The sequence below is a fragment of the Lissotriton helveticus genome, chromosome 1_1 (assembly GCF_964261635.1).
Source record: "Lissotriton helveticus chromosome 1_1, aLisHel1.1, whole genome shotgun sequence".
NCBI lineage: Eukaryota > Metazoa > Chordata > Amphibia > Caudata > Salamandridae > Lissotriton > Lissotriton helveticus.
The window spans coordinates 1,395,296,550-1,395,316,325 of NC_136057.1; the positions used below are offsets into that span (position 1 = coordinate 1,395,296,550).

Genomic DNA, 19,776 nt, shown 5'->3' on the forward strand with positions numbered 1-19,776 from the left:
GGTACCAACACCCGGCTGCCCCTAACTGGGATTCCGTCGCGGACCTGCCACTCCTCGTGGCTCCGCAGCCAGGTTTTCCATTGAAAGGTGACTCCTTTCTGGACATCGCGTAGGAATGTTCCAGGCTGTATTGCCCCTACCACCGCACTCGGGCTGATGATGGACTTAATTGTCGGTTGGGGTCTCCTAGCCTCTGTGGTTTGCCGAGACAGCGCGTCGGCCTTCCTGTTTTCTGTCCCTGGCCTGTATGTGATGGTGAAGTGAAAGCCGGAAAAGAACAACATCCACCTTAGCTGGCGAGGTGACAATTGCCTCGCGGCAGTCATGAACTGGAGGTTCCGATGGTCAGTGTATACCATCACTACGTGCTTAGCCCCCATCAACAGGTGTCTCCACTCGGCAAAAGCATCCTTGATGGCCAAGAGTTCCTTCTCGGCGATGTGGTAATTCCGTTCCGCCAGATTTAACTTGCGCGACATGAACGCAACTGGATGTAATACGCCCGTCACAGGGTTTTTCTGCGACAGTATGGCCCCTACCGCTAGATCGGAGGCGTCCGCCTCTACCGTGTACTGCTGATCCGGGTCAGGGTGGGCAAGAACAGGAGCTGACACGAAGGCGTGCTTCAATGCTCGGAATGCACCCTCCGCCTCGTCCGACCACATGAAAGTCACCGACTTCCTCAACAGCTGCGTGATGGGCGCCACCAGCCCAGAGAACCCCTCTATGAACCTGCGGTAAAAGTTGGCAAAGCCAAGAAAACTCTGCACGTCCTTGATGTTCCGCGGCTCCAGCCAGTCTGTTACTGCTTTCACCTTTCTCTCCGCCATGGTTTGGCCTTCTGGGCTCAACATGACCCCCAGAAACTCCACCGTCGTCACGTGGAAGTCACATTTACTGAGCTTACAGTACAGCGAGTTGTCTCTCAGGATCTGTAGCACTGAAGCCACATGTTGCACGTGTTCTTTTTGGGTGTCTGAATAGATCAGAATGTCATCAATGTATACGACGACGTATACATCAAGGATGTCTCTCAGCACGTCGTTCAAAAAGAACTGGAAGGCGGCGGGGGCGTTACATAGCCCAAAGGGCATAACTCTGTACTCGTACAAGCCGAACCTTGTCTTGAACGCCGTCTTCCACTCGTCTCCGCGGCGCATGCGGACCAGATGGTAAGCCCCCTTCAGATCGAGCTTGGTGTACACATGGGCTTTCTTCACTTGTTCAAGGAGCACGTTGATGAGGGGCAGTGGGTATCGGTTCTTAACCGTGATGGCGTTGAGCGCCCTGAAATCCACACAAGCGCAGAGTTCTCCGTTGGCCTTCGGGATGAAGAACAGCGGTGAGGCCGCAGGGGATCTCGAGGGCCGGATGAACCCCAGACGAAGCATCGTATCCAGGTATGCCCGCAGGTGTAGATTTTCGGGCTCGGATAGGGCGTACAACCTACCGCTCGGTATCGTTGCTCCCGGGACCAGGTCTGTTTGACAGTCGTATACCCTATGCAGTGGGATTGTTTCCGCTTGGTTATCGTCGAAGACGTCCCTGTACTCCATGTAGGCGTCTGGGAGAACCACCTCTGACAGCCCCGATGTCCATGGAGTCAACGCGGGGTGTGGGCGCGGGTTCGGAGACAGCCGTATGCCCCGAAGCGGTTGGGGCTTTGTCCTTTTTATGCACCCCTCCACGTCTTTCACTAAGACGATGGTCGAGGCGAAGGGCCAGGCTGATCAGGTCTTCACAGTGCACTGGTTGTGGGTCTATCTGCGCTATCACGTCTTTCAGGTCCTCGCTCAGTCCCTGGTGAAAAAGCGCTGTTTGTTTGGCAGGGGGCCATTTGGATTCCGCAACCAAGCGCCTGAATGCGTTCAGATAATGGACTAGTCCGGTGGTGCCTTGTTTCAATTCCAGCAGTTCCCTGTCTGCCGTATACGAATCCGCTCTCCTATCGAACACCTTTATAAACTCTTCTTGGAATTGTTCCCAGTCGTACAGAAGCGGGTCGTCCCAGCTCACCAACGGAACCGCCCATTGAGCTGCATTCCCTGCCAAGTACGAGATCATAAAGGCCACTCTCGCCTGATTGGTTGGAAACGACTTTGGTTTACAGGAGAAATGTAGCGCCACTTGCGTTATGAAAACCTGAACCGTGGTAGGATCCCCACTATACCTCTCCGGTGTGGCCAGAGGAATGGCCACAGGCATCTCAACTACCACTGCAGCCGGGTTTCCTGTGGTGGACGCCCCCGCGTTGAACGGATTGCGCTGTTGAAGATCCACTCTAGCCCTTAAATCTGCCGTTTCCTGGCATGAGGCGGCTAGCTCGTTTTGTACGTCTACCAACGCTGCCAACACATCCTCCAAGGTGGCCATGACCGATTACTCGACCAGGAGGTAGATTGATGAAGTGTCAGGTCGGATATTATTGCACCGCAAACACAGGTCAAGGCAGCGCTTTGACAGCTCACCGTCTTCCTCGCTGCTCCACGAACCTGCGTCTACGGTTCAGAATATCCGACGCCGACCGCTGTCATCCGGGTTGTTTAAATGGTCCCGCCCGCATAGCGCGGTTGACGCGTACAGCCTTCTGGGAGTGTTAGTTCTGGCGGGCGTGCTCCTGGGTGTTGTAGTTCTTCCTCTCTTGTCACCTAAGCTGCACCGCTGCGTGTCTTAACAATCTGAAATGATGATTGTAACTGACCATAATCTAACGTGTGATTTTTCTTGAGGAAGCACAAATTAATTTGGCCTGGGTTTAAAAGAGGTTACATTTATAGATGTTTTAGTATTGATAAGTATATGTTTTATCTTCAATTAATTTTTATAACTATAATGTTTTTATGATGTGTTTTTGTCTATTTCTTTTTAATGTATGATGGGAGTTTTATGTGAATGATCATTTTTCGATGGAATAAAGTTACTACTACTGCTACTTCTTCCAAATGTCAAGGTTTGAGACAAACAGAAATTGGTCTGCTACCCTACAGACCAAGTAATGACATACACCAGGCAAGGTGGAGCATTGGCAGAGACCTAACTAAATATATAAGTGCCTTGAGCTGTTGTGGCCCAACATCTCCCATGGCTCCTGTTGCAGAATAACAGAAATGACAATTCCCCTTGCAAACCCTTCAACAACCACAGGATATCTAATACAAGTAGGCCCAAGGTACAGTACTGGAAAACAAGTAGGCCCAAGTAACAGTACTTGAATACAAGTAGCCCCAAGTAACAGTACTTGAATACAAGTAGCCCCAAGTAACAGTACTCTTGCCCCTGGCAGGTATTGCGCCAGTTGGTGGGAAGTACAGCTGATGTGATCCCAGACTGCCCAGACACGTGCTGCTCCACGGGTGGACGGGACCCCATGGAGAAGGAGATTGCAAGTATATGGTACGTCATTCCTCGATTAAACCTCTTTCGCTGATGCTTCTTCCCTTATGAATATTATTCTCTTCTTTGTAACAGTACTCTGTCACTTCTAAACATTCCACATGACCGGGTCTGACTGTTATAGCATAACTCTGTTAGAGTCATATCATTAATGCCTCTTATTGTAACTCTGTTACATACCTCCTACTATAAACCTCTAACTCCTAACTGTTTCAGGCATAGGATTTGTTATATATATATCCCATTATACTCCTGGTATCATAGTCATAACTGTATTACATATATGCATCATTCATCTGCTACAGTTCTATCATTCACAGGTTTAGCTGTATGTCTCTGTTTAACTCTTACAGTTGTATTATTAATAAACCTCTCTATTTTATAACTCTGTTACATACCTACCAATATAAACCTCTGTATAAGCCATTTCAGTCCTACCGTTAATAAACTTGCCACGTCTGTTACACAACTATCATTACAAACCTCTCAGTATCTGAACTGTAGGCTAGATGCACAAACCCATTTAGTGGTTGCTAGGCATGCAGTTGTCTAAATCACATGGTTTGTGATCACTAAATGCCTTTTTTAAAACACTAAACCCATTTTCTGATTCGCTAACAGGTTTTTGAATCACTAAATGGGTATGGAAATGCTTTGTTAAGCACACTTTTGAAAGGGAGTGTTTAGGGCATCCCTTCCAAATAGCGATTCAAAATACTCTTTAGCAATGGCTTTATGAAAGTAATTTTGGTTGCAAACTATTGGTAGGTTACCAGCTGCTCAAAGGAGGTGGTGACCCATTCCGATAGGGACCCCAATCCTTTTGAAAATAGGTACTGCCTCCTTTGAGGGGCAAGTAACCCCTCAAAGATTTGTAACCAAAACTGCAGTCACAAGCCTATGATACATAGTATTGAGAAAATGAAAATGAAAACAATAAATATTTGGGAGTGGGTAGTGGTCCTGGGGACCTCTGCCAGTCATAAACTTTTTCTTAAAAGTTAATTTTTTTTCTTAAATCCAGACACGCTTCCTTTAAGGAAAATGGGCTACACCTGTTTTTTTAAAGGTACTTAATTAAAATTCAGTCACAGACAAAATGGTCTGCTGATCCCAGCAGGCCATCCTCCCTGTGATGGCATCCAATCAGAGTGAGTCACAACTTGTGACCTACCGCCTGAATAGAGATGAGGTAGACTGAATTGTGACTCACTCCAGATGCTGATTTTGTGAACTGACCTATAGTACATAGAATGATTCACAAAATCATAAACCTTTCGCCAAAAGTTGGTTGCAACCACTTTTTATGAATTTATTCTTTGTACATCTGGCCCTGTATTACATACTTGTGGTTAATAAACCTCTTGGGATCATAAGTCTACTACAGTCCTATTGTTCATATACTTTGCTGTATCTCTGTAATGTTGCACACCTATCACTATAAAACTGTATGCATTATAACGTTTGCACCCACTTCATCAATAAACCACTGTTTCTTGGCATAATTACAATTTTATGATGAATAAATCTCTCTTGTGACATAACTATGGGGCAGATGTTAGAACTTGTTTTAGGGTTGCAAGCACTCTGATTTGGAGTTTGCAACTGCAAATTAGGTCTTTGCTATTTATGAGACACATTTTAGGTGTTGGTAAATGTTTGCTGATTCCCAAAATTAGATTGTGGCCCCATACTGATTTGCTGTTTAGAAGGGTTGTTTTAAAAAATATATATTTTTTTTTATTGAGAGTTCATAGGTATTACAAACATACAATACTATCATATATAAATACATGTTCCAGAAATCGCTTTAAGTTAAAGTGCAAAATGCTAAATACTATCAGTTATGGATACTTCAGAATATTCAACAGTAAAATCAGAATAACATCAGAGCTTTCATATAAAACAGAAAAAGATCAAGAAAAAAGAAATCACTTTAAGTTAAAGTGTGAAGTGCTAAATACTATCAAATGTAGATGCATGTTTCAGAATATTCAACAGTAAAATCAAAGCGTCCATATAAGACAGAAAAAGATCACATTAAGTTAAAGTGCAAAGTGTTAAATCACATAAATGAGCACACATATGCTCTATCATTCTATACCATGTGTATCATAGCTTAAAATTCGTAAATAATGCACACATTTTGCTTAATCTGTAAATTATGGACAGAATATCAACCATTTCTATATCTATCAGATACAATCATATCAATTGGTTGAAATTCGTGGTATAGTGAAAGTGCAGAATGCGTGTTAGTAAATTATCAAAAAACCCTCCCATCTATTAAAAATCCAATCTGATAGAGACTACTAGCCGCAGATTCCTTATCGTAGAATTATCCCCAGGCGTGAGACTGGATCTGGAAAACTTTTTGCCACAGCATCCCTGCATGCCGGCACCATGTGACTCCGCCCTAAAGTCGTCCGCGAAATCAGCAAGGATACATAAGTCCCACCCCGGCGTGCCTACGTCAGTTTTTTCTCTTTTCCGCGTGCAGCGCGGATCTGGATTGTGTCCTGGCCTGTTTTCGGGCCTTCCATTCTTTTACAGTGCGCAAATGTCTTTGGGGTTCAAAACGTGTGCCTCCTGTGCACGTCCCATGTCGGCGACGGACCCTCACCCAATTTGCATGTGGTGCCTGGGTGAGCACCACGACTCGGAGAGCTGTGACGCCTGTCAGCACCTTAAGCCAAGTCATGGCGGGAGCGCCGAATGAAGTTGCTGTTGGCACGCTTGTCCAGGTCGGTGTCATCCCAGCGTCCGTCCCCTAACTCGGAATCAAGGAACCGCTGGTTTCGTCTGCGACATAGTCTTTTGCCGCGGCCCTTTGGGCGTGGTTCACCGGCTGGTAGGTCCTTCAGTTTGTCTCCGAGGCCCTGTCCTCCTTCCACGGTGGGCTCCGGCTCCACCCGGGACAGGCGCCCCCGCCTGTTGCCTCCCTACCCGCCGTTTTCCGGCACTGAGGCAACTAGGGCCCAAATGACAGCCTATTCTGTGGCACTGCAGGCTTCTTTGGCCCTTCCTCCACCTCCTGAGACGTCCGCGAAACCCTTGCCTCATGCAGGGCCTACCGCGGAGTCGCCTGCGGCTCCGGCCCTGCGCCGGACTTTCCGGCTCCAGGTCGTAGGAGGGTGGTGCTGTCGAGGTGCGGTCTTTTGGGGCTCCCCTATTCGGCACCTGGTGTCCCTGCCTCGCTGCAAATCCCTACTGGGCTCCCTGTGGCATTGCAGGAGACCATTGTGACTCCGGGCTTGTCCCCAAGTCCCGCTCAGTCCACTGACCAGGCAGCGGCCTCACCAGAGGTAGAGCCGGCGCCGCTTTGGCATTAGGAGCCTTCCTTCCCGGCTCCGGGGGAGTCACAGGTGGAGGCAGGGACCTGGGGTGCTTTCCCGAGCCCCCCGAACCCCCCTTGGTCCTCCGCACGTGTGGCTGCCCCATCTGAGGTCAAGCCGATAACATTCCCTCACTGTTCTGGCGTCGACCCCGCCCCACCCTCGTGGAGAGCACGTGGTGGCAGGAGTCGGCCCGGCGCCACGAGTGCCTACTCCAGCGCCGATTGAAGTCGATCAGGCGCCGGTGGCAGACTCCACGGAGCCGTGGCAGCGCAGGTCCTGGATTCGTCTCCTGAGGTCCTTTCTTCTCTGGAGGTCGGCCATCTGTTGGTGTGTTCCTCCCCGGAGACAGGGCGCTGGATTGTTGCCTTTTCGCCATCATCTTCCAGGGGCGGTTCCTCGCCGTCCCCACGGCCTAAATCCTCGTACCCTTCTTTTCGTGGCTCGTGGATTGCTTTTCCACCTGTATCTCAGTCTTCCACTGGGGCCCCTCAAGTTCTTCATTCCTCTGTGGATCCCCCATTATTCCGGGACTAGCCGCTTGCCCCTGGACATGGGGATGGGCGGTTCAGTTTGCAGCCGTCGCCCATGAAAGAATTACTTTATCCTCCGTGGCTAGTGTTGCCTTGGTTCGGGCTATTTCCACAGTCACTGGTATTCTGCGGATGGGTGAACTTGTCACTCCGTTTCCTACAGACAACCTTTTGGAAGTTCTCCACCAGGGCTCTGGTGGACGGGTGTTGTTCCTTCCCTTTGAAGCGTCCCTCCACAATTCTCTTATGGGGCCTTGGGGGCGCCCTGCCATGGGTGATCCGGTGCCTCAGGCACTTCTGCATCATCACCGCCCTGCTCCACAAGACCCTGTCTGTCTTTCTTTCCACCCTTCTACTCAAGGCTCTCTTCTGCGGAATGCCTTTCCGTGTTTGCCTATGGTGTTGTTTCCTCCGTCTCGGGAGGCCCGGTGGTTGGATTCATGGGGGCGTAATGTCTTTGCCTCGTCCAGCGCTGCCTTGTGGGCGCTTAACACTTTGTGTGTGTTGACCAGGGCTATTTCCAGTCTGTGGGACTCTGTGGAGACCCTTCTTTCTCATGTCTCACATGAGGGTGCCCAAGCTGATCTGCGGAGCCATGTGTTGAATGGCAGGGAGTTGGCCGCATCTAATCTTCGTGCAGCACAGGATGTTGCCGATGCTCTCGGCTGTGCTATGGCCACTTTTGTGGCTCTCCGTCACCATGCCTGGCTACGTGATGCTGTTTTTCCTGAAAATATCAGGGAACATTTGGTTGATCTACCCTTTGACGGGGTCCTTCATGCGGTCTCCACCATTCAGCGTCTTTTTGCGGGGCTCCGTCCTCCTACTTGGTAGGTGGTTTTGTTGATCCTCCGGATCTTACTGGGAGGTGTTATCCCACTGGTCATGGACATCTGGTGTTGGGGTGAATGATACACTTTCTGTGAGAGATAATGTGCCCTCGGAGTCCTAGGTTGGCCTACTTCTTCAGTTGACTGCTGGTTCAGCCCCCTTTTTTGGCATAGAGTGTTCCTTTTGGCTGCTTACTAAGCCTTCTATGGTTTCTGCCGCAGGTTTTCTACTTTGTTCTCTGATGCAGGATTTTCTTCCCTAAGAGTGGTTCCCATACGTCTTGGGCGGTGTCCTACCCTACATGGAGTGTCGTAGCTACTGGATAGCCCTGTCTTACATGGGAAGGGTGTGGACTTCCCTGTGCGGGTTCCTTGCCCTTCCTGATGTTGTTATGTGCCGCTTGGGCGTTTTCTTGGACAGCTGCGTCGTTGTCTTTTCTTTTTTGCCCTTTGTTTGCCGTTTGGCCTGGTCCTCTGTCCGGTGTCCAGAAGGGGTATCTTCCTGTGTTGATGACTTGGTTCATCCTACTTGTTTCTCCTGGCTGGTTGCTTGTTGGCACCCAGCGGTGCCCACCTGGATATTGTGGTCTGGACGTTTGGTTTAATGGAGCTTATCTGGTCCCCTTCCAGGGGCCTTGGAGTGAGGCCTGGCGTCCCTGCTTCTGGTTTTTTGGGAGCCTTATGAGCCTATCCTTTTTCTCCTCTACCTGCCTTCTTTTTGAGGCGCTGTTTTGTCTGGTCTGTTGACGTCCAGCTGTGATGCGTTCAGCCACACTCTTCACTGGGGATGTTCCCGGTGGAGGGCTCTTTCCCTCGTTTCTGCTCTTCTCCTTGGAGTCTCTGGGTTTCTCTTCTTCCTCGGTACCTCCCTGTGTTGCCTGTACCGGGGGCTTCGGGTGGTGGTCCCTGGTATATTGACTGCTGACCTCCTTCCTATTGCCTGTACCTGGAGCTTCCGATGGAGCTCCCTGGTACATTGGCGGCTGGTATCCACTTGTATTGCCTGTATCTCGGGCTTCTGATGGAGGTCCCTGGTACATTGGCTGCTGGTCTCTTCTTGTATTGCCTGTACCTGGGGCCTCTGATGGAGTTCCCTGGTACATTGGCTGCTGTTCGCCTTTCGTATTGCCTGTACCAGGGGCTTCCGGTGGAGGTCCCTGGTACATTGGCTGACGGCCTCCTTTCGTTTTGCCCTTCCTTCTCCTGCTTCGTGAAGGTGGGGCTGTGGATTGCCGCTGTGACACATCCCCTGTGGGGTGATATTCTCCGGGACATTGGGGTTTTGGTCTGCTTGGGAACGGGACTGGGCTCTGTTGCTGCAGGTCACCCCCTGTTGGTGAGGACTGGATTGTTCCTGTCCCGGCGGCTTGTCCCCTGTCGGGTCCTGGGTTTGCCTGAGCTGGGGGGTCCTCTCGCAGACCCTCCTTCCCCTTGGGTATGGCTAGGGTATCCATTCTACATTAAGGAATCTGCGGCTAGTAGTCTCTATTAAATGTACGAGTTACTTACCTTCGATAACGATGTATCTGGTAGAGACAATTCTTGCAGCAGATTCCTTCACGACCTGCCCTTCCTCCCCGTTCTGCGAGGGCCCTCTTGGTCTTCTGCACTTGCCTGCCTCCGGGTGGTTGTCTTTTGCGAGTGCCTTTTCTTACTCCCTCCTTTGGGGGATGTTCGTCTTCTCCAGTATTGGGGTGTCTTTCATAGATTCACATGCTTGAATATTCCCTGTCGTCTGAGTGGGAGTCCCACGGTAAATAAAATAGCAATATTATACTAAATATATATATAAACATATATACATATATATAATCAGAAGAAAAAACCTGAAATATATACCCGAAAATAGGCATAACCTGCCTACCCAAAATTCTACATAGGAATGCATGGGGAAGGAAAAAACCACATGCAGCCTATCCTTGTCATTATGTTGGTCCAAACTGCAGCCAATCAGGCGACAGCAGCCCTCTAGAACCTTCTCCTCAGAGCTCAGCACCTCAGATTTTCTACCGCACGTCGTGTGAAGGGAGTCTCCCTGAGCTCTGCTCAGTTTTCTCTACTCTTCTGCTTTTTGCCTGGTGTTTCATCATGTCTTCAAGTAAGAAGTCCCTCTTCAGAGCTTGGTCTTCATGTGGAAAGCTTAGACTTTATTCATAGTGTGAGAAGTTGGCCTGATGTGCAGTGCTCACTATTCTAGTGATCATTATATATCAGTCCAAACAACCCTTATTGATGATTGGTTGTAAGTCAACCTTATAGACCAGCTATCCTAGTAGCATGGATACGAGCAGTCTAAGGCTAAGACTCTAGAGGGCGTGTTAAGCCAGCTGTTTTACCATCACATTACCCCTTGAACACCCAGTGAAAGGACACCACACAAGTGTTATGAAAATAAACAGTGTATTTATTAGAATCACAACAACCCTGTACTCTTTATGAGGACAGGGTGCTAGGCACACAACAAAACTCTTACGAAAATACTTAAGTTAGCACGGTATACACAAATGCCCGAGGGGCACGGAAAACCATATACTTTAAAAGTGGAATGCGAATTACTAGCAGGTAAGTAACAGTACTAATAGGCTTTGGAATCGCTAGGACGGGACTACTGAACCTTTAGATTACTAGCAGGAGGCCTAGGGAACTCGGGTGCAGAGTGTGCACTCTCACGCGGGATGCGGGACAAAGTCTATGGGAGCTAGAATTCACAAAGTTAGTGTTCACGGGCGAACCCGACCTGGTAGGGAGAAAACGACAGTGGATCCTGACCCTTGGATAGTGAGGCTATGCTGGGACACCGAAGTGCCGAAGTTACCTAGCCCAGGGGCTGCAGCTGCATAGGTCTCAAAAGACGTCGGGAATCTTCGTTGCCGGACCAGGAGCCTGGAAGAAAGATGCTGGCAGGCGACCAGTGAAGATTGTTCGAGTTGATCCAAACCTGGATCTGGAAGAAGGATGACACCTGAAAGCAGAGGGGACCAAGTTCGTGACTACTAGCCAGTAGTCAGTGGGCACCAGGAGGGCACCGGATGGTAGTCACCTCGACTAGGTGAGTGGGCGACGCTGGCTCTGCAGATCTCACGGACCAGGAGGCGTTGTCGGCGACCAGGATGGAGAGGCGAGCTGTCCCACGATGGATGAAGCTGTCGGCGTCGAAGTTACCCAGGAATGGGCAACAAGCCTTGGCAAATTCAAGCCCACGCGGTGGACTCAAAATGGCGTCTTGAGTGGACCAGGAGGGTCCGGGGTGCTCCTCTTCTGGAAGGGAGCAAGGGCCAGTCTGGAGCAACCAGACCAGCAGCAGTGATGTCGTCGGGCGTCGTTCAGAAGGCCACAAGTCAGCGGGCTAGTAGCCAAACAACGCGTTGAGCAGCAAAAAGCAGAAGGGCCCCACGCCGATCGTGGAGATGCTGGGGGGCTGCTCTTCGGTGCTGGAGCTGCTCAGGGTCGGGGCTTCTCGGACCCCAAAGCACTCACCTCGGCGGGCTTGCTGTGCAGAAGTCGTGCAGTCTTGAAGATGGCCGGTCCCTCGAGGTCTCGTCGCACCCACGGTTCTCAGCTTGGCTGTAGAGGTCAGAGGTGCCAGGGAAGCTGGTTCTCGTCGAGCTGGGCAGTCGGATTCCGGAGGAAGGACGTGCAGCAGACCGCAGTGTTCTTGATGGTGCCTGCGGATGCAGGGTGACTACTCCTTAGCCACAAGGGAGAAATCTTAGGAAGAAGTCTTGAATTCCTTTCGTAGAAAGTAGTTTCAGGATTCAAAGATGATCTGATTTGGAAGGGGGCCAGTCTCTACCTTTATCTGGGAAAAGGGGGCTGGCACGCGACTAGGTCCTGCCCTATGGGTGGGACCAGGAGGGGGGTGGTTACACCCACTTCCTTGGCGGGCTTTTCCCCAGCACAGGGTCTGGAGTGTCCCTGGAACTGGTTCAAGCCAGCCTATGCACAGTGAGCACCGGGGTGCCACGTGCAGTCACCTTCCTCTGTAGCCCTGCCTACCTACAATACACAAAATCCTGTCTGGGACGGTGCTGGCACCGCCCCTGGCAGGAAACCCTTTGTCCTTATCTCCTGCTCTGGGAGGACTCCCAGCGGCAGGAGGGCAGACTTGTGTCTCGGTGGCAGCATCCATTTTGTGGAGCTGAGGCTATGTTTGACTTTAACCGGGGTTACAGGCTACATGCATGTCGTGTCCCTCTAGAAGGGTGGAATGCTAACCCCGTCGCCAGAATTGGCGAGGGGTTAGTATTCCAATTCGTATGACACCTTACTCGACATGTTTTGATAAAGCGATACCAGAGTTGGCTTATAACCGCGAGGATTATAATGCACTTAAGAGTATATGGTATGCGTTATCATGGAACAGCTATTAGGACTTGGTTCCGCAAGCTGCAAACGGGCTCAGCTCATGCCAGAGCACCATTTCACCTTATCCCATGCACTCTGCCTTCAGGATTGTTAAGGCCTGCCATAGGAGTGACTGATAGGAATATAGGTGTCCATTGTAGGTTTAGATATAGGGATACTATATCTAAAGCAAAGGGTGATTACACCACCTTGCCCCAGCTGTCAAGCAGCCAGTTGTGTCTGGTTTAGTTAGTCAACCCAGGGGTGGCATAATACATGCTGCAGCCCCTGGGAGACTTCTGGGTGCACCTCAGCCCTGGGTACAGGGACTTGGAGAGGGCCCAGTGCCAATTCAGTACCTGGGTACAATTTGGAGTAGAGAGAACAGCTAGGCTGTGGGTCTGATTAGCAGGCCCACAGCCAGGGAAAGTCGTTAACCAGTGAAGCAAAAAGCAAAAATCTGGGTGATCATAGGATTGCAGACCCTACTCTCCTACATGACCCCCCAAACTTTGGGACAATAAGCTAACCTTGACCAGGTGAGTCTTCTTGCTCTAAGTGGAAATACCTGGAGAGCCCATCAGCATTGCTGTGATCAGTACCAGGTCTATGCTCCACTGTAAAATCCATCCCCTGTAGGGAAATGGACCACCTAAGCAGTTTGGGGTTTTCACCCTTCATCTGATTTAGCCACAAGAGGGGCTTATGGTCTGTCTGAATGGTGAAGTGAGTGCCAAACAAGTAGGCCCTCAGCTTCTTCAGGGCCCAGACCACAGCAAAGGCCTCCCTCTCAATAGCTGACCAATTTTTCTCTCTGGGTGTCAACCTTCTACTAATGAAAGCAATAGGCTGATCATTACCATCAAAATTCAGTTGAGACAGAACAGCCCCCACACCCAACTCAGAAGCATCTGTTTGGACAATGAATGGCTTGGAGTAATCTGGACTCTTTAGGATAGGTGCTGTGCACATGGCCTGCTTTAGGTCATTGAATGCTTTCTGACAGCTTGCTGTCCACTGAACTTTCTTTGGCATCTTTTTGCTTGTCAGGTCATTAAGAGGGGTCACTATGGACCCATATTTCTGACAAACTTCCTATAGTACCCAGTCAGGCCCAAGAAAGCTCGAACTTGAGTCTGGGTGATTGGAGGAGTCCAGTCCTTGATGGCCTGTATCTTACTCTCCAGTGGCTGAACCTGGCCTCCACCTACAAGGTGGCCCAGGTACACAACCTGTGTCTGCCCTATCTGGCACTTTGTGGCCTTGATAGTGAGGCCTGCCTTTTGCAGAGCCTCTAACACTTTCCTCAGGTGGACCAGGTGATCCTCCCAGGTGGAGCTAAAGACAGCAATATCATCAAGATATGCTGCACAGAAGTCATCCAGCCCAGTGAGGACTTGATTCACCAACCTTTGGAAGGTGGCAGGTGCATTTTTCAAACCAAAGGGCATTACCACAAACTGATAATGCCCACCAGGGGTAGAAAATGCTGTCTTGGGTTTGGCCTCCTCAGCTAGCCTGATTTGCCAATACCCAGCTGTCAAATCAAATGTACTTAAGAATTTGGCAGAAGCCAATTTATCTATAAGTTCATCTGCTCTTGGAATTGGGTGGGCATCAGTCTTAGTGACTGCATTGAGGCCTCTGTAGTCTACGCAAAACCTCATCTCTCTCTTACCACCCTGGGTGTGAGGCTTTGGCACTAGAACTACTGGGCTAGCCCAAGGGCTATCTGAGGGCTCAATGACTCCCAGCTCCAACATTTTCTGCACTTCAGTTTTGATGCAGTCTCTAACATGATCATGCTGTCTGTAGATTTTACTCTTGACAGGCAGACTGTCTCCAGTGTCAACATCATGGGTACACCAATCAGTTTGGCTGGGTGTCAGAGAGAACATATGTCTGTAGGATTGCAGGACTTGCCTGCAATCCTGTTGCTGATGTTCAGTGAGGCTGCCACAAAAGACAACACCATCAACTGATCCATCATCAGGATTCTGAGTGAGCAGGTCTGGGAGAGGGTCACTCTCTTCCTCCTGTCCCTCATCTGTGGCCATGAGCAAGCTCATGTCCTTCCTGTCAACATATGCCTTGAGCCTGTTAACATGGAGCACTCTGAGAGGACTCCTGGGAGTTCCAAGGTCCACCAAGTAGGTAACCTCTCCCTTTTGCTCAATGATGGTGTGGGGCCCAGACCATTTGTCTTTCAGAGCTGCTGGGGCCACTGGCTCCAGCACCCACACCTTCTGTCCTGGCTGGTACACAGTCAGAACAGCCTTTTGGTCATGCCAAGTTTTTTGAAGTTCTTGGCTGGCCTCAAGGTTTTTGGATGCCTTTTCCATATACTCAGCCATCCTGGAGCGGAGACCAAGTACATAGTCCACTATGTTGGTTGCAGGCTTTTTGAGAGGTCTCTCCCATCCTTCCTTCACCAAACACAGGGGTCCCCTTACAGGATGCCCATACAGAAGCTCAAAAGGGCTGTAGCCAACCCCCTTCTGTGGGACTTCTCTGTAAGCAAACAAGAGGCAGGGGATCAGGACATCCCATCTTCTCCTAAGAGTTTCAGGCAGTCCATGAATCATCCCTTTCAGGGTCCTGTTGAATCTCTCAACAAGCCCATTGCATTGTTGGTGGTAGGGTGTGGTGAACTTGTAGTTCACACCACACTCCTTCCACATTGCAGTCAGATATCCTGACATGAAGTTTGTACCTCTGTCAGAAACTACCTCCTTTGGAAAACCCACTCTGGAGAACACTCCAACTAGGGCTCTTGCCACCACAGGAGCTGTGGTGGTCCTCAGGGGAATAGCTTCAGGATACCTGGTGGCATGGTCCACCACCACCAGTATAAACTTGTGCCCTGATGCTGTCTGGGGTTCTATTGGACCAACAATGTCAATCCCCACTCTTTCAAAGGGAACCCCCACCACAGGTAGTGGTAGGAGGGGGGCCTTTGTTGTGCCACCTGACTTACCACTGGCTTGGCAAGTGACACAGGAGCGACAAAACTCCTTGGTATTCTCATTCATATGGGGCCAGTGAAAGTGTGAGACAAGCCTGTCCCAAGTCTTTGTCTGACCTAAATGACCTGCAAGGGGAATTTCATGGGCCAAGGTGAGAAGGAAACCTCTCAGAGACAAGGGGATGACCAGCCTCCTGGTTGCACCAGGCTTGGGGTCTCTTGACTCAGAGTACAGGAGTCCATCTTCCCAGTATACCCTGTGGGCACCTGTGGCATTCCCTGCAGCCTCAGCAGCAGCCTGCTGTCTGAGGGGTTCAAGGGAAGGGCAGCTCAACTGTTCCTTCCCCAGGTCTGCTCTGGAGGGTCCCCCTGAGCCCAGAAACTCAACTTGATCAAGTTCAAGCTCTTTAGGCTCAGTTTCCCTCAGCTCTTTCAGATCAGCCTCCTCAGAGACTTGATCCTCAACCTGGGGCAAGGGGGAAGGCAAAGCCTTACCCTTACTGCTCTTCTTCTTGGAAGGTGTCTGGTCCATAATTTCAGGATCCAGCACCTGTTCAGTGGGGCATCTTCTGGCCTGTGACCTAGTCACAGCAAGCACATGTGCTGGCAAGCCTAACATTTCCATGTGAGTCCTCTGCTCCACTTCTGACCATTGTGATGACTCCAAATCATTGCCCAACAAACAATCAACTGGGAGGTCTGAACTGACTACAACTTTCTTTTGTCCCTTCACTCCACCCCAGGAGAAAGCCACAATTGCCACACTATGACTAGTAGTGACATTGCTGGCATTGGTCACCAGGAAATCAGTACCTGGCAGGATCTGTCCAGGGTCCACAAAGTTAGGTGTCACCATGGTGACACTGGCATAAGTGTCCCTATAGGCCTGAGCCATTTTGCCATTAATCAAAGGTGTCTGCCTGTATTTGCCCAAAGTATTGGGACTTATCTCAGGGGACATATCCATATCCCCTGTACAGACAAGGACAGCCTGAGTGAGTGTGCCAACTAAGTTGTCAGACCCCTCAGTACCCAAGGTTAACCCAACTAATGCCTTGGGAGGTACACTACCACTACTGACTGTACTAGGGGGTGCAGTTGCCTTAGGGGCTGTAGTGGCAGGAGTTTGTCCTCCTCTTTTGGTGCACTCACTAAACCAGTGAGATTTACTTTTGCAGTACTGGCACCACCTTTTTGACTGGCCTTCTTGAGTCTTCTTCTTCTGGGAAGCCGGACCCCCACCCTCTTTGGTTTGTTGGGGACCTGGTGAAGACTTCTGGTCATTTTGCTCATTCTTAACATTACCCTTCTGGTCTGCTTTCTTCTGACCACCCTGGTTCTGGTTCTGCTTGATCCTTGTCCTGACCCATTTGTCTGCCTTCTTTCCCAATTCTTGGGGAGAGGTCAGATCTGAATCAACAAGGTGCTGGTGCAACAACTGGTTCTGACAATTGTTTAAAATTTGTTCTCTCATCATTAGATTATACAATCCTGTGTAATCTGTAACCTTGCTACCCAGCAACCAGCCCTCCAAAGCCTTAGTGGCACAATCCACAAAGTCAGACCAGTCCTGAGACTGAGTTTTCTGGGTGTCTCTGAACAGCAACCTGTACTGCTCAGTGGTTAAACCAAACCCATCAACCAGTGTATTCTTCAGGACCTGGTAATTGTTAGCATCCTCTACTCTTGTAGTGAGGAGCTTGTCTCTACCTTTACCATCAAAGGAGAGCCACAGTATAGCTGCCCACTGACTCTGGGGAATGCACTGCACAGTGCAGGCCCTCTCCAGAGCAGCCATCCATTTCTGGATATCATCCCCTTGCTTAAAGGGGGGCACTATTTTAGTCAGGTGTTTAGTATCTAAACCCTTCTCTCTATCTCTTGGGAGATTGCTGCCACCAGTGGGAGCTAGCCCACTCATCTGCTGCTCTCTAGCAAAGTCAAGCTTCTCTTTGGCCAGGGCAAGTTCTTCCCTTTCAATCCTCAGTTCAGCTTGTCTCATCCTAGCTTCATGCTCCATTCTCTGAGGGGAAGTAAATCTCCTCTGTGGAGGATTCCTTCTCCTCTGGGAAGAGGCATTAGAGTGCAGAGATCTATTGGAGTCCCTAGAAAGAGATCTATCTCTCCTAACTCCAAGGTTAGGCCCACTTAGGGTTAGTACTGGGGGTCCCCCAGATCCTAGCCCAAGCAAGTCTAAGTTGGCCCTGGTTAGCCTTCTGACTACCTCAAGACCTTTGTCTACCTCATCCCCAGAGAGTTCCTCTTGATCCTCCTCCTCAACTGCAGTAGCAGTGTTGGGGAGGTCTGGATCCCCAGAGGTTCCCTCTAAGGCTGGCATATTCTCATGTAACTGAGAAATCTTTCTGGCATCATATGTCTCTAAGAGACCTATCAGAAAGGGAATGGTGGGGTTAGACCCCTGCTTCAGTTTCCTGGAGACACAGATTTGTCTCATCTCCTGGAAACTGAGAGCTGCATATCTTGAAGTGACCTGTGGAGGGTCAACACTGACCAGGGGAGTCTCAGTAGATTCTCCCTGGGTAGACATGCTTTTCTAGTGAGGTGTAAGTGGTGCACTTACCTACACTATATGTTTGCCTACTGATCCCTTGCTAGAGTTGTAGTTTAGGGTGTGCTAGGCCCTAGGAGCTACAACAGCTGGTTCAGTAGAACTCAGAGTATTCTAAGCTAAGTTATATGTACCTTTAGTACTTATGTGATCTTTCACAAGATATTCTTAGGGCATGTGTGGTAAAACAACAGCAAGCTCAAATCCCAACCGCTGCTCACCAATGTGAGAAGTTGGCCTGATGTGCAGTGCTCACTATTCTAGTGATCACTATATATCAGTCCAAACAACCCTTATTGATGATTGGTTGTAAGTCAACCTTATAGACCAGCTATCCTAGTAGCATGGATACGAGCAGTCTAAGTCTAAGACTCTAGAGGGCGTGTTAAGCCAGCTGTTTTACCATCACATTACCCCTTGAACACCCAGTGAAAGGACACCACACAAGTGTCATGAAAATAAACAGTGTATTTATTAGAATCACAACAACCCTGTACTCTTTATGAGGACAGGGTGCTAGGCACACAACAAAACTCTTACGAAAATACTTAAGTTAGCACGGTATACACAAATGCCCGAGGGGCACGGAAAACCATATATTTTAAAAGTGGAATGCGAATTACTAGCAGGTAAGTAACAGTACTAATAGGCTTTGGAATCGCTAGGACTGGACTACTGAACCTTTAGATTACTAGCAGGAGGCCTAGGGAACTCGGGTGCAGAGTGTGCACTCTCACGCGGGATGCGGGACAAAGTCTATGGGAGCTAGAATTCACAAAGTTAGTGTTCACGGGCGAACCCGACCTGGTAGGGAGAAAACGACAGTGGATCCTGACCCTTGGATAGTGAGGCTATGCTGGGACACCGAAGTGCCGAAGTTACCTAGCCCAGGGGCTGCAGCTGCATAGGTCTCAAAAGACGTCGGGAATCCTCGTTGCCGGACCAGGAGCCTGGAAGAAAGATGCTGGCAGGCGACCAGTGAAGATTGTTCGAGTTGATCCAAGCCTGGATCTGGAAGAAGGATGACACCTGAAAGCAGAGGGGACCAAGTTCGTGACTACTAGCCAGTAGTCAGTGGGCACCAGGAGGGCACCGGATGGTAGTCACCTCGACTAGGTGAGTGGGCGACGCTGGCTCTGCAGATCTCACGGACCAGGAGGCGTTGTCGGCGACCAGGATGGAGAGGCGAGCTGTCCCACGATGGATGAAGCTGTCGGCGTCGAAGTTACCCAGGAATGGGCAACAAGCCTTGGCAAATTCAAGCCCACGCGGTGGACTCAAAATGGCGTCTTGAGTGGACCAGGAGGGTCCGGGGTGCTCCTCTTCTGGAAGGGAGCAAGGGCCAGTCTGGAGCAACCAGACCAGCAGCAGTGATGTCGTCGGGCGTCGTTCAGAAGGCCACAAGTCAGCGGGCTAGTAGCCAAACAACGCGGTGAGCAGCAAAAAGCAGAAGGGCCCCACGCCGATCGTGGAGATGCTGGGGGGCTGCTCTTCGGTGCTGGAGCTGCTCAGGGTCGGGGCTTCTCGGACCCCAAAGCACTCACCAGGAAATTACTCGGCGGGCTTGCTGTGCAGAAGTCGTGCAGTCTTGAAGATGGCCGGTCCCTCGAGGTCTCGTCGCACCCACGGTTCTCAGCTTGGCTGTAGAGGTGGGTAGAGGTCAGAGGTGCCAGGGAAGCCGGTTCTCGTCGAGCTGGGCAGTCGGATTCCGGAGGAAGGACGTGCAGCAGACCGCAGTGTTCTTGATGGTGCCTGCGGATGCAGGGTGACTACTCCTTAGCCACAAGGGAGAAATCTTAGGAAGAAG

The 19,776-nt window shown here is 50.1% G+C and overlaps 1 protein-coding gene across 7 annotated transcripts in view; it reads left to right on the forward strand.

Moving 5' to 3' along the window:
• LOC144825617 (coiled-coil domain-containing protein 159-like) overlaps nucleotides 1-19,776 on the forward strand; it is a 395,593-nt gene that overhangs the window by 332,092 nt on the left and 43,725 nt on the right. For 5 of the 7 annotated variants that reach the window (XR_013609480.1, XR_013609460.1, XR_013609486.1 and 2 more), the window contains one exon: nucleotides 3,284-3,393. The exons of the other annotated variants lie outside the window; for them this stretch is intronic. Coding sequence is in view for 1 of the 5 variants with exons in the window: in XM_078684170.1 (XP_078540296.1) it covers nucleotides 3,284-3,393 (110 nt within the window). In the remaining 4 variants the exon portion in view is untranslated. The remainder of the gene's footprint in view (nucleotides 1-3,283; nucleotides 3,394-19,776) is intronic. 7 annotated transcript variants of the gene reach the window in all.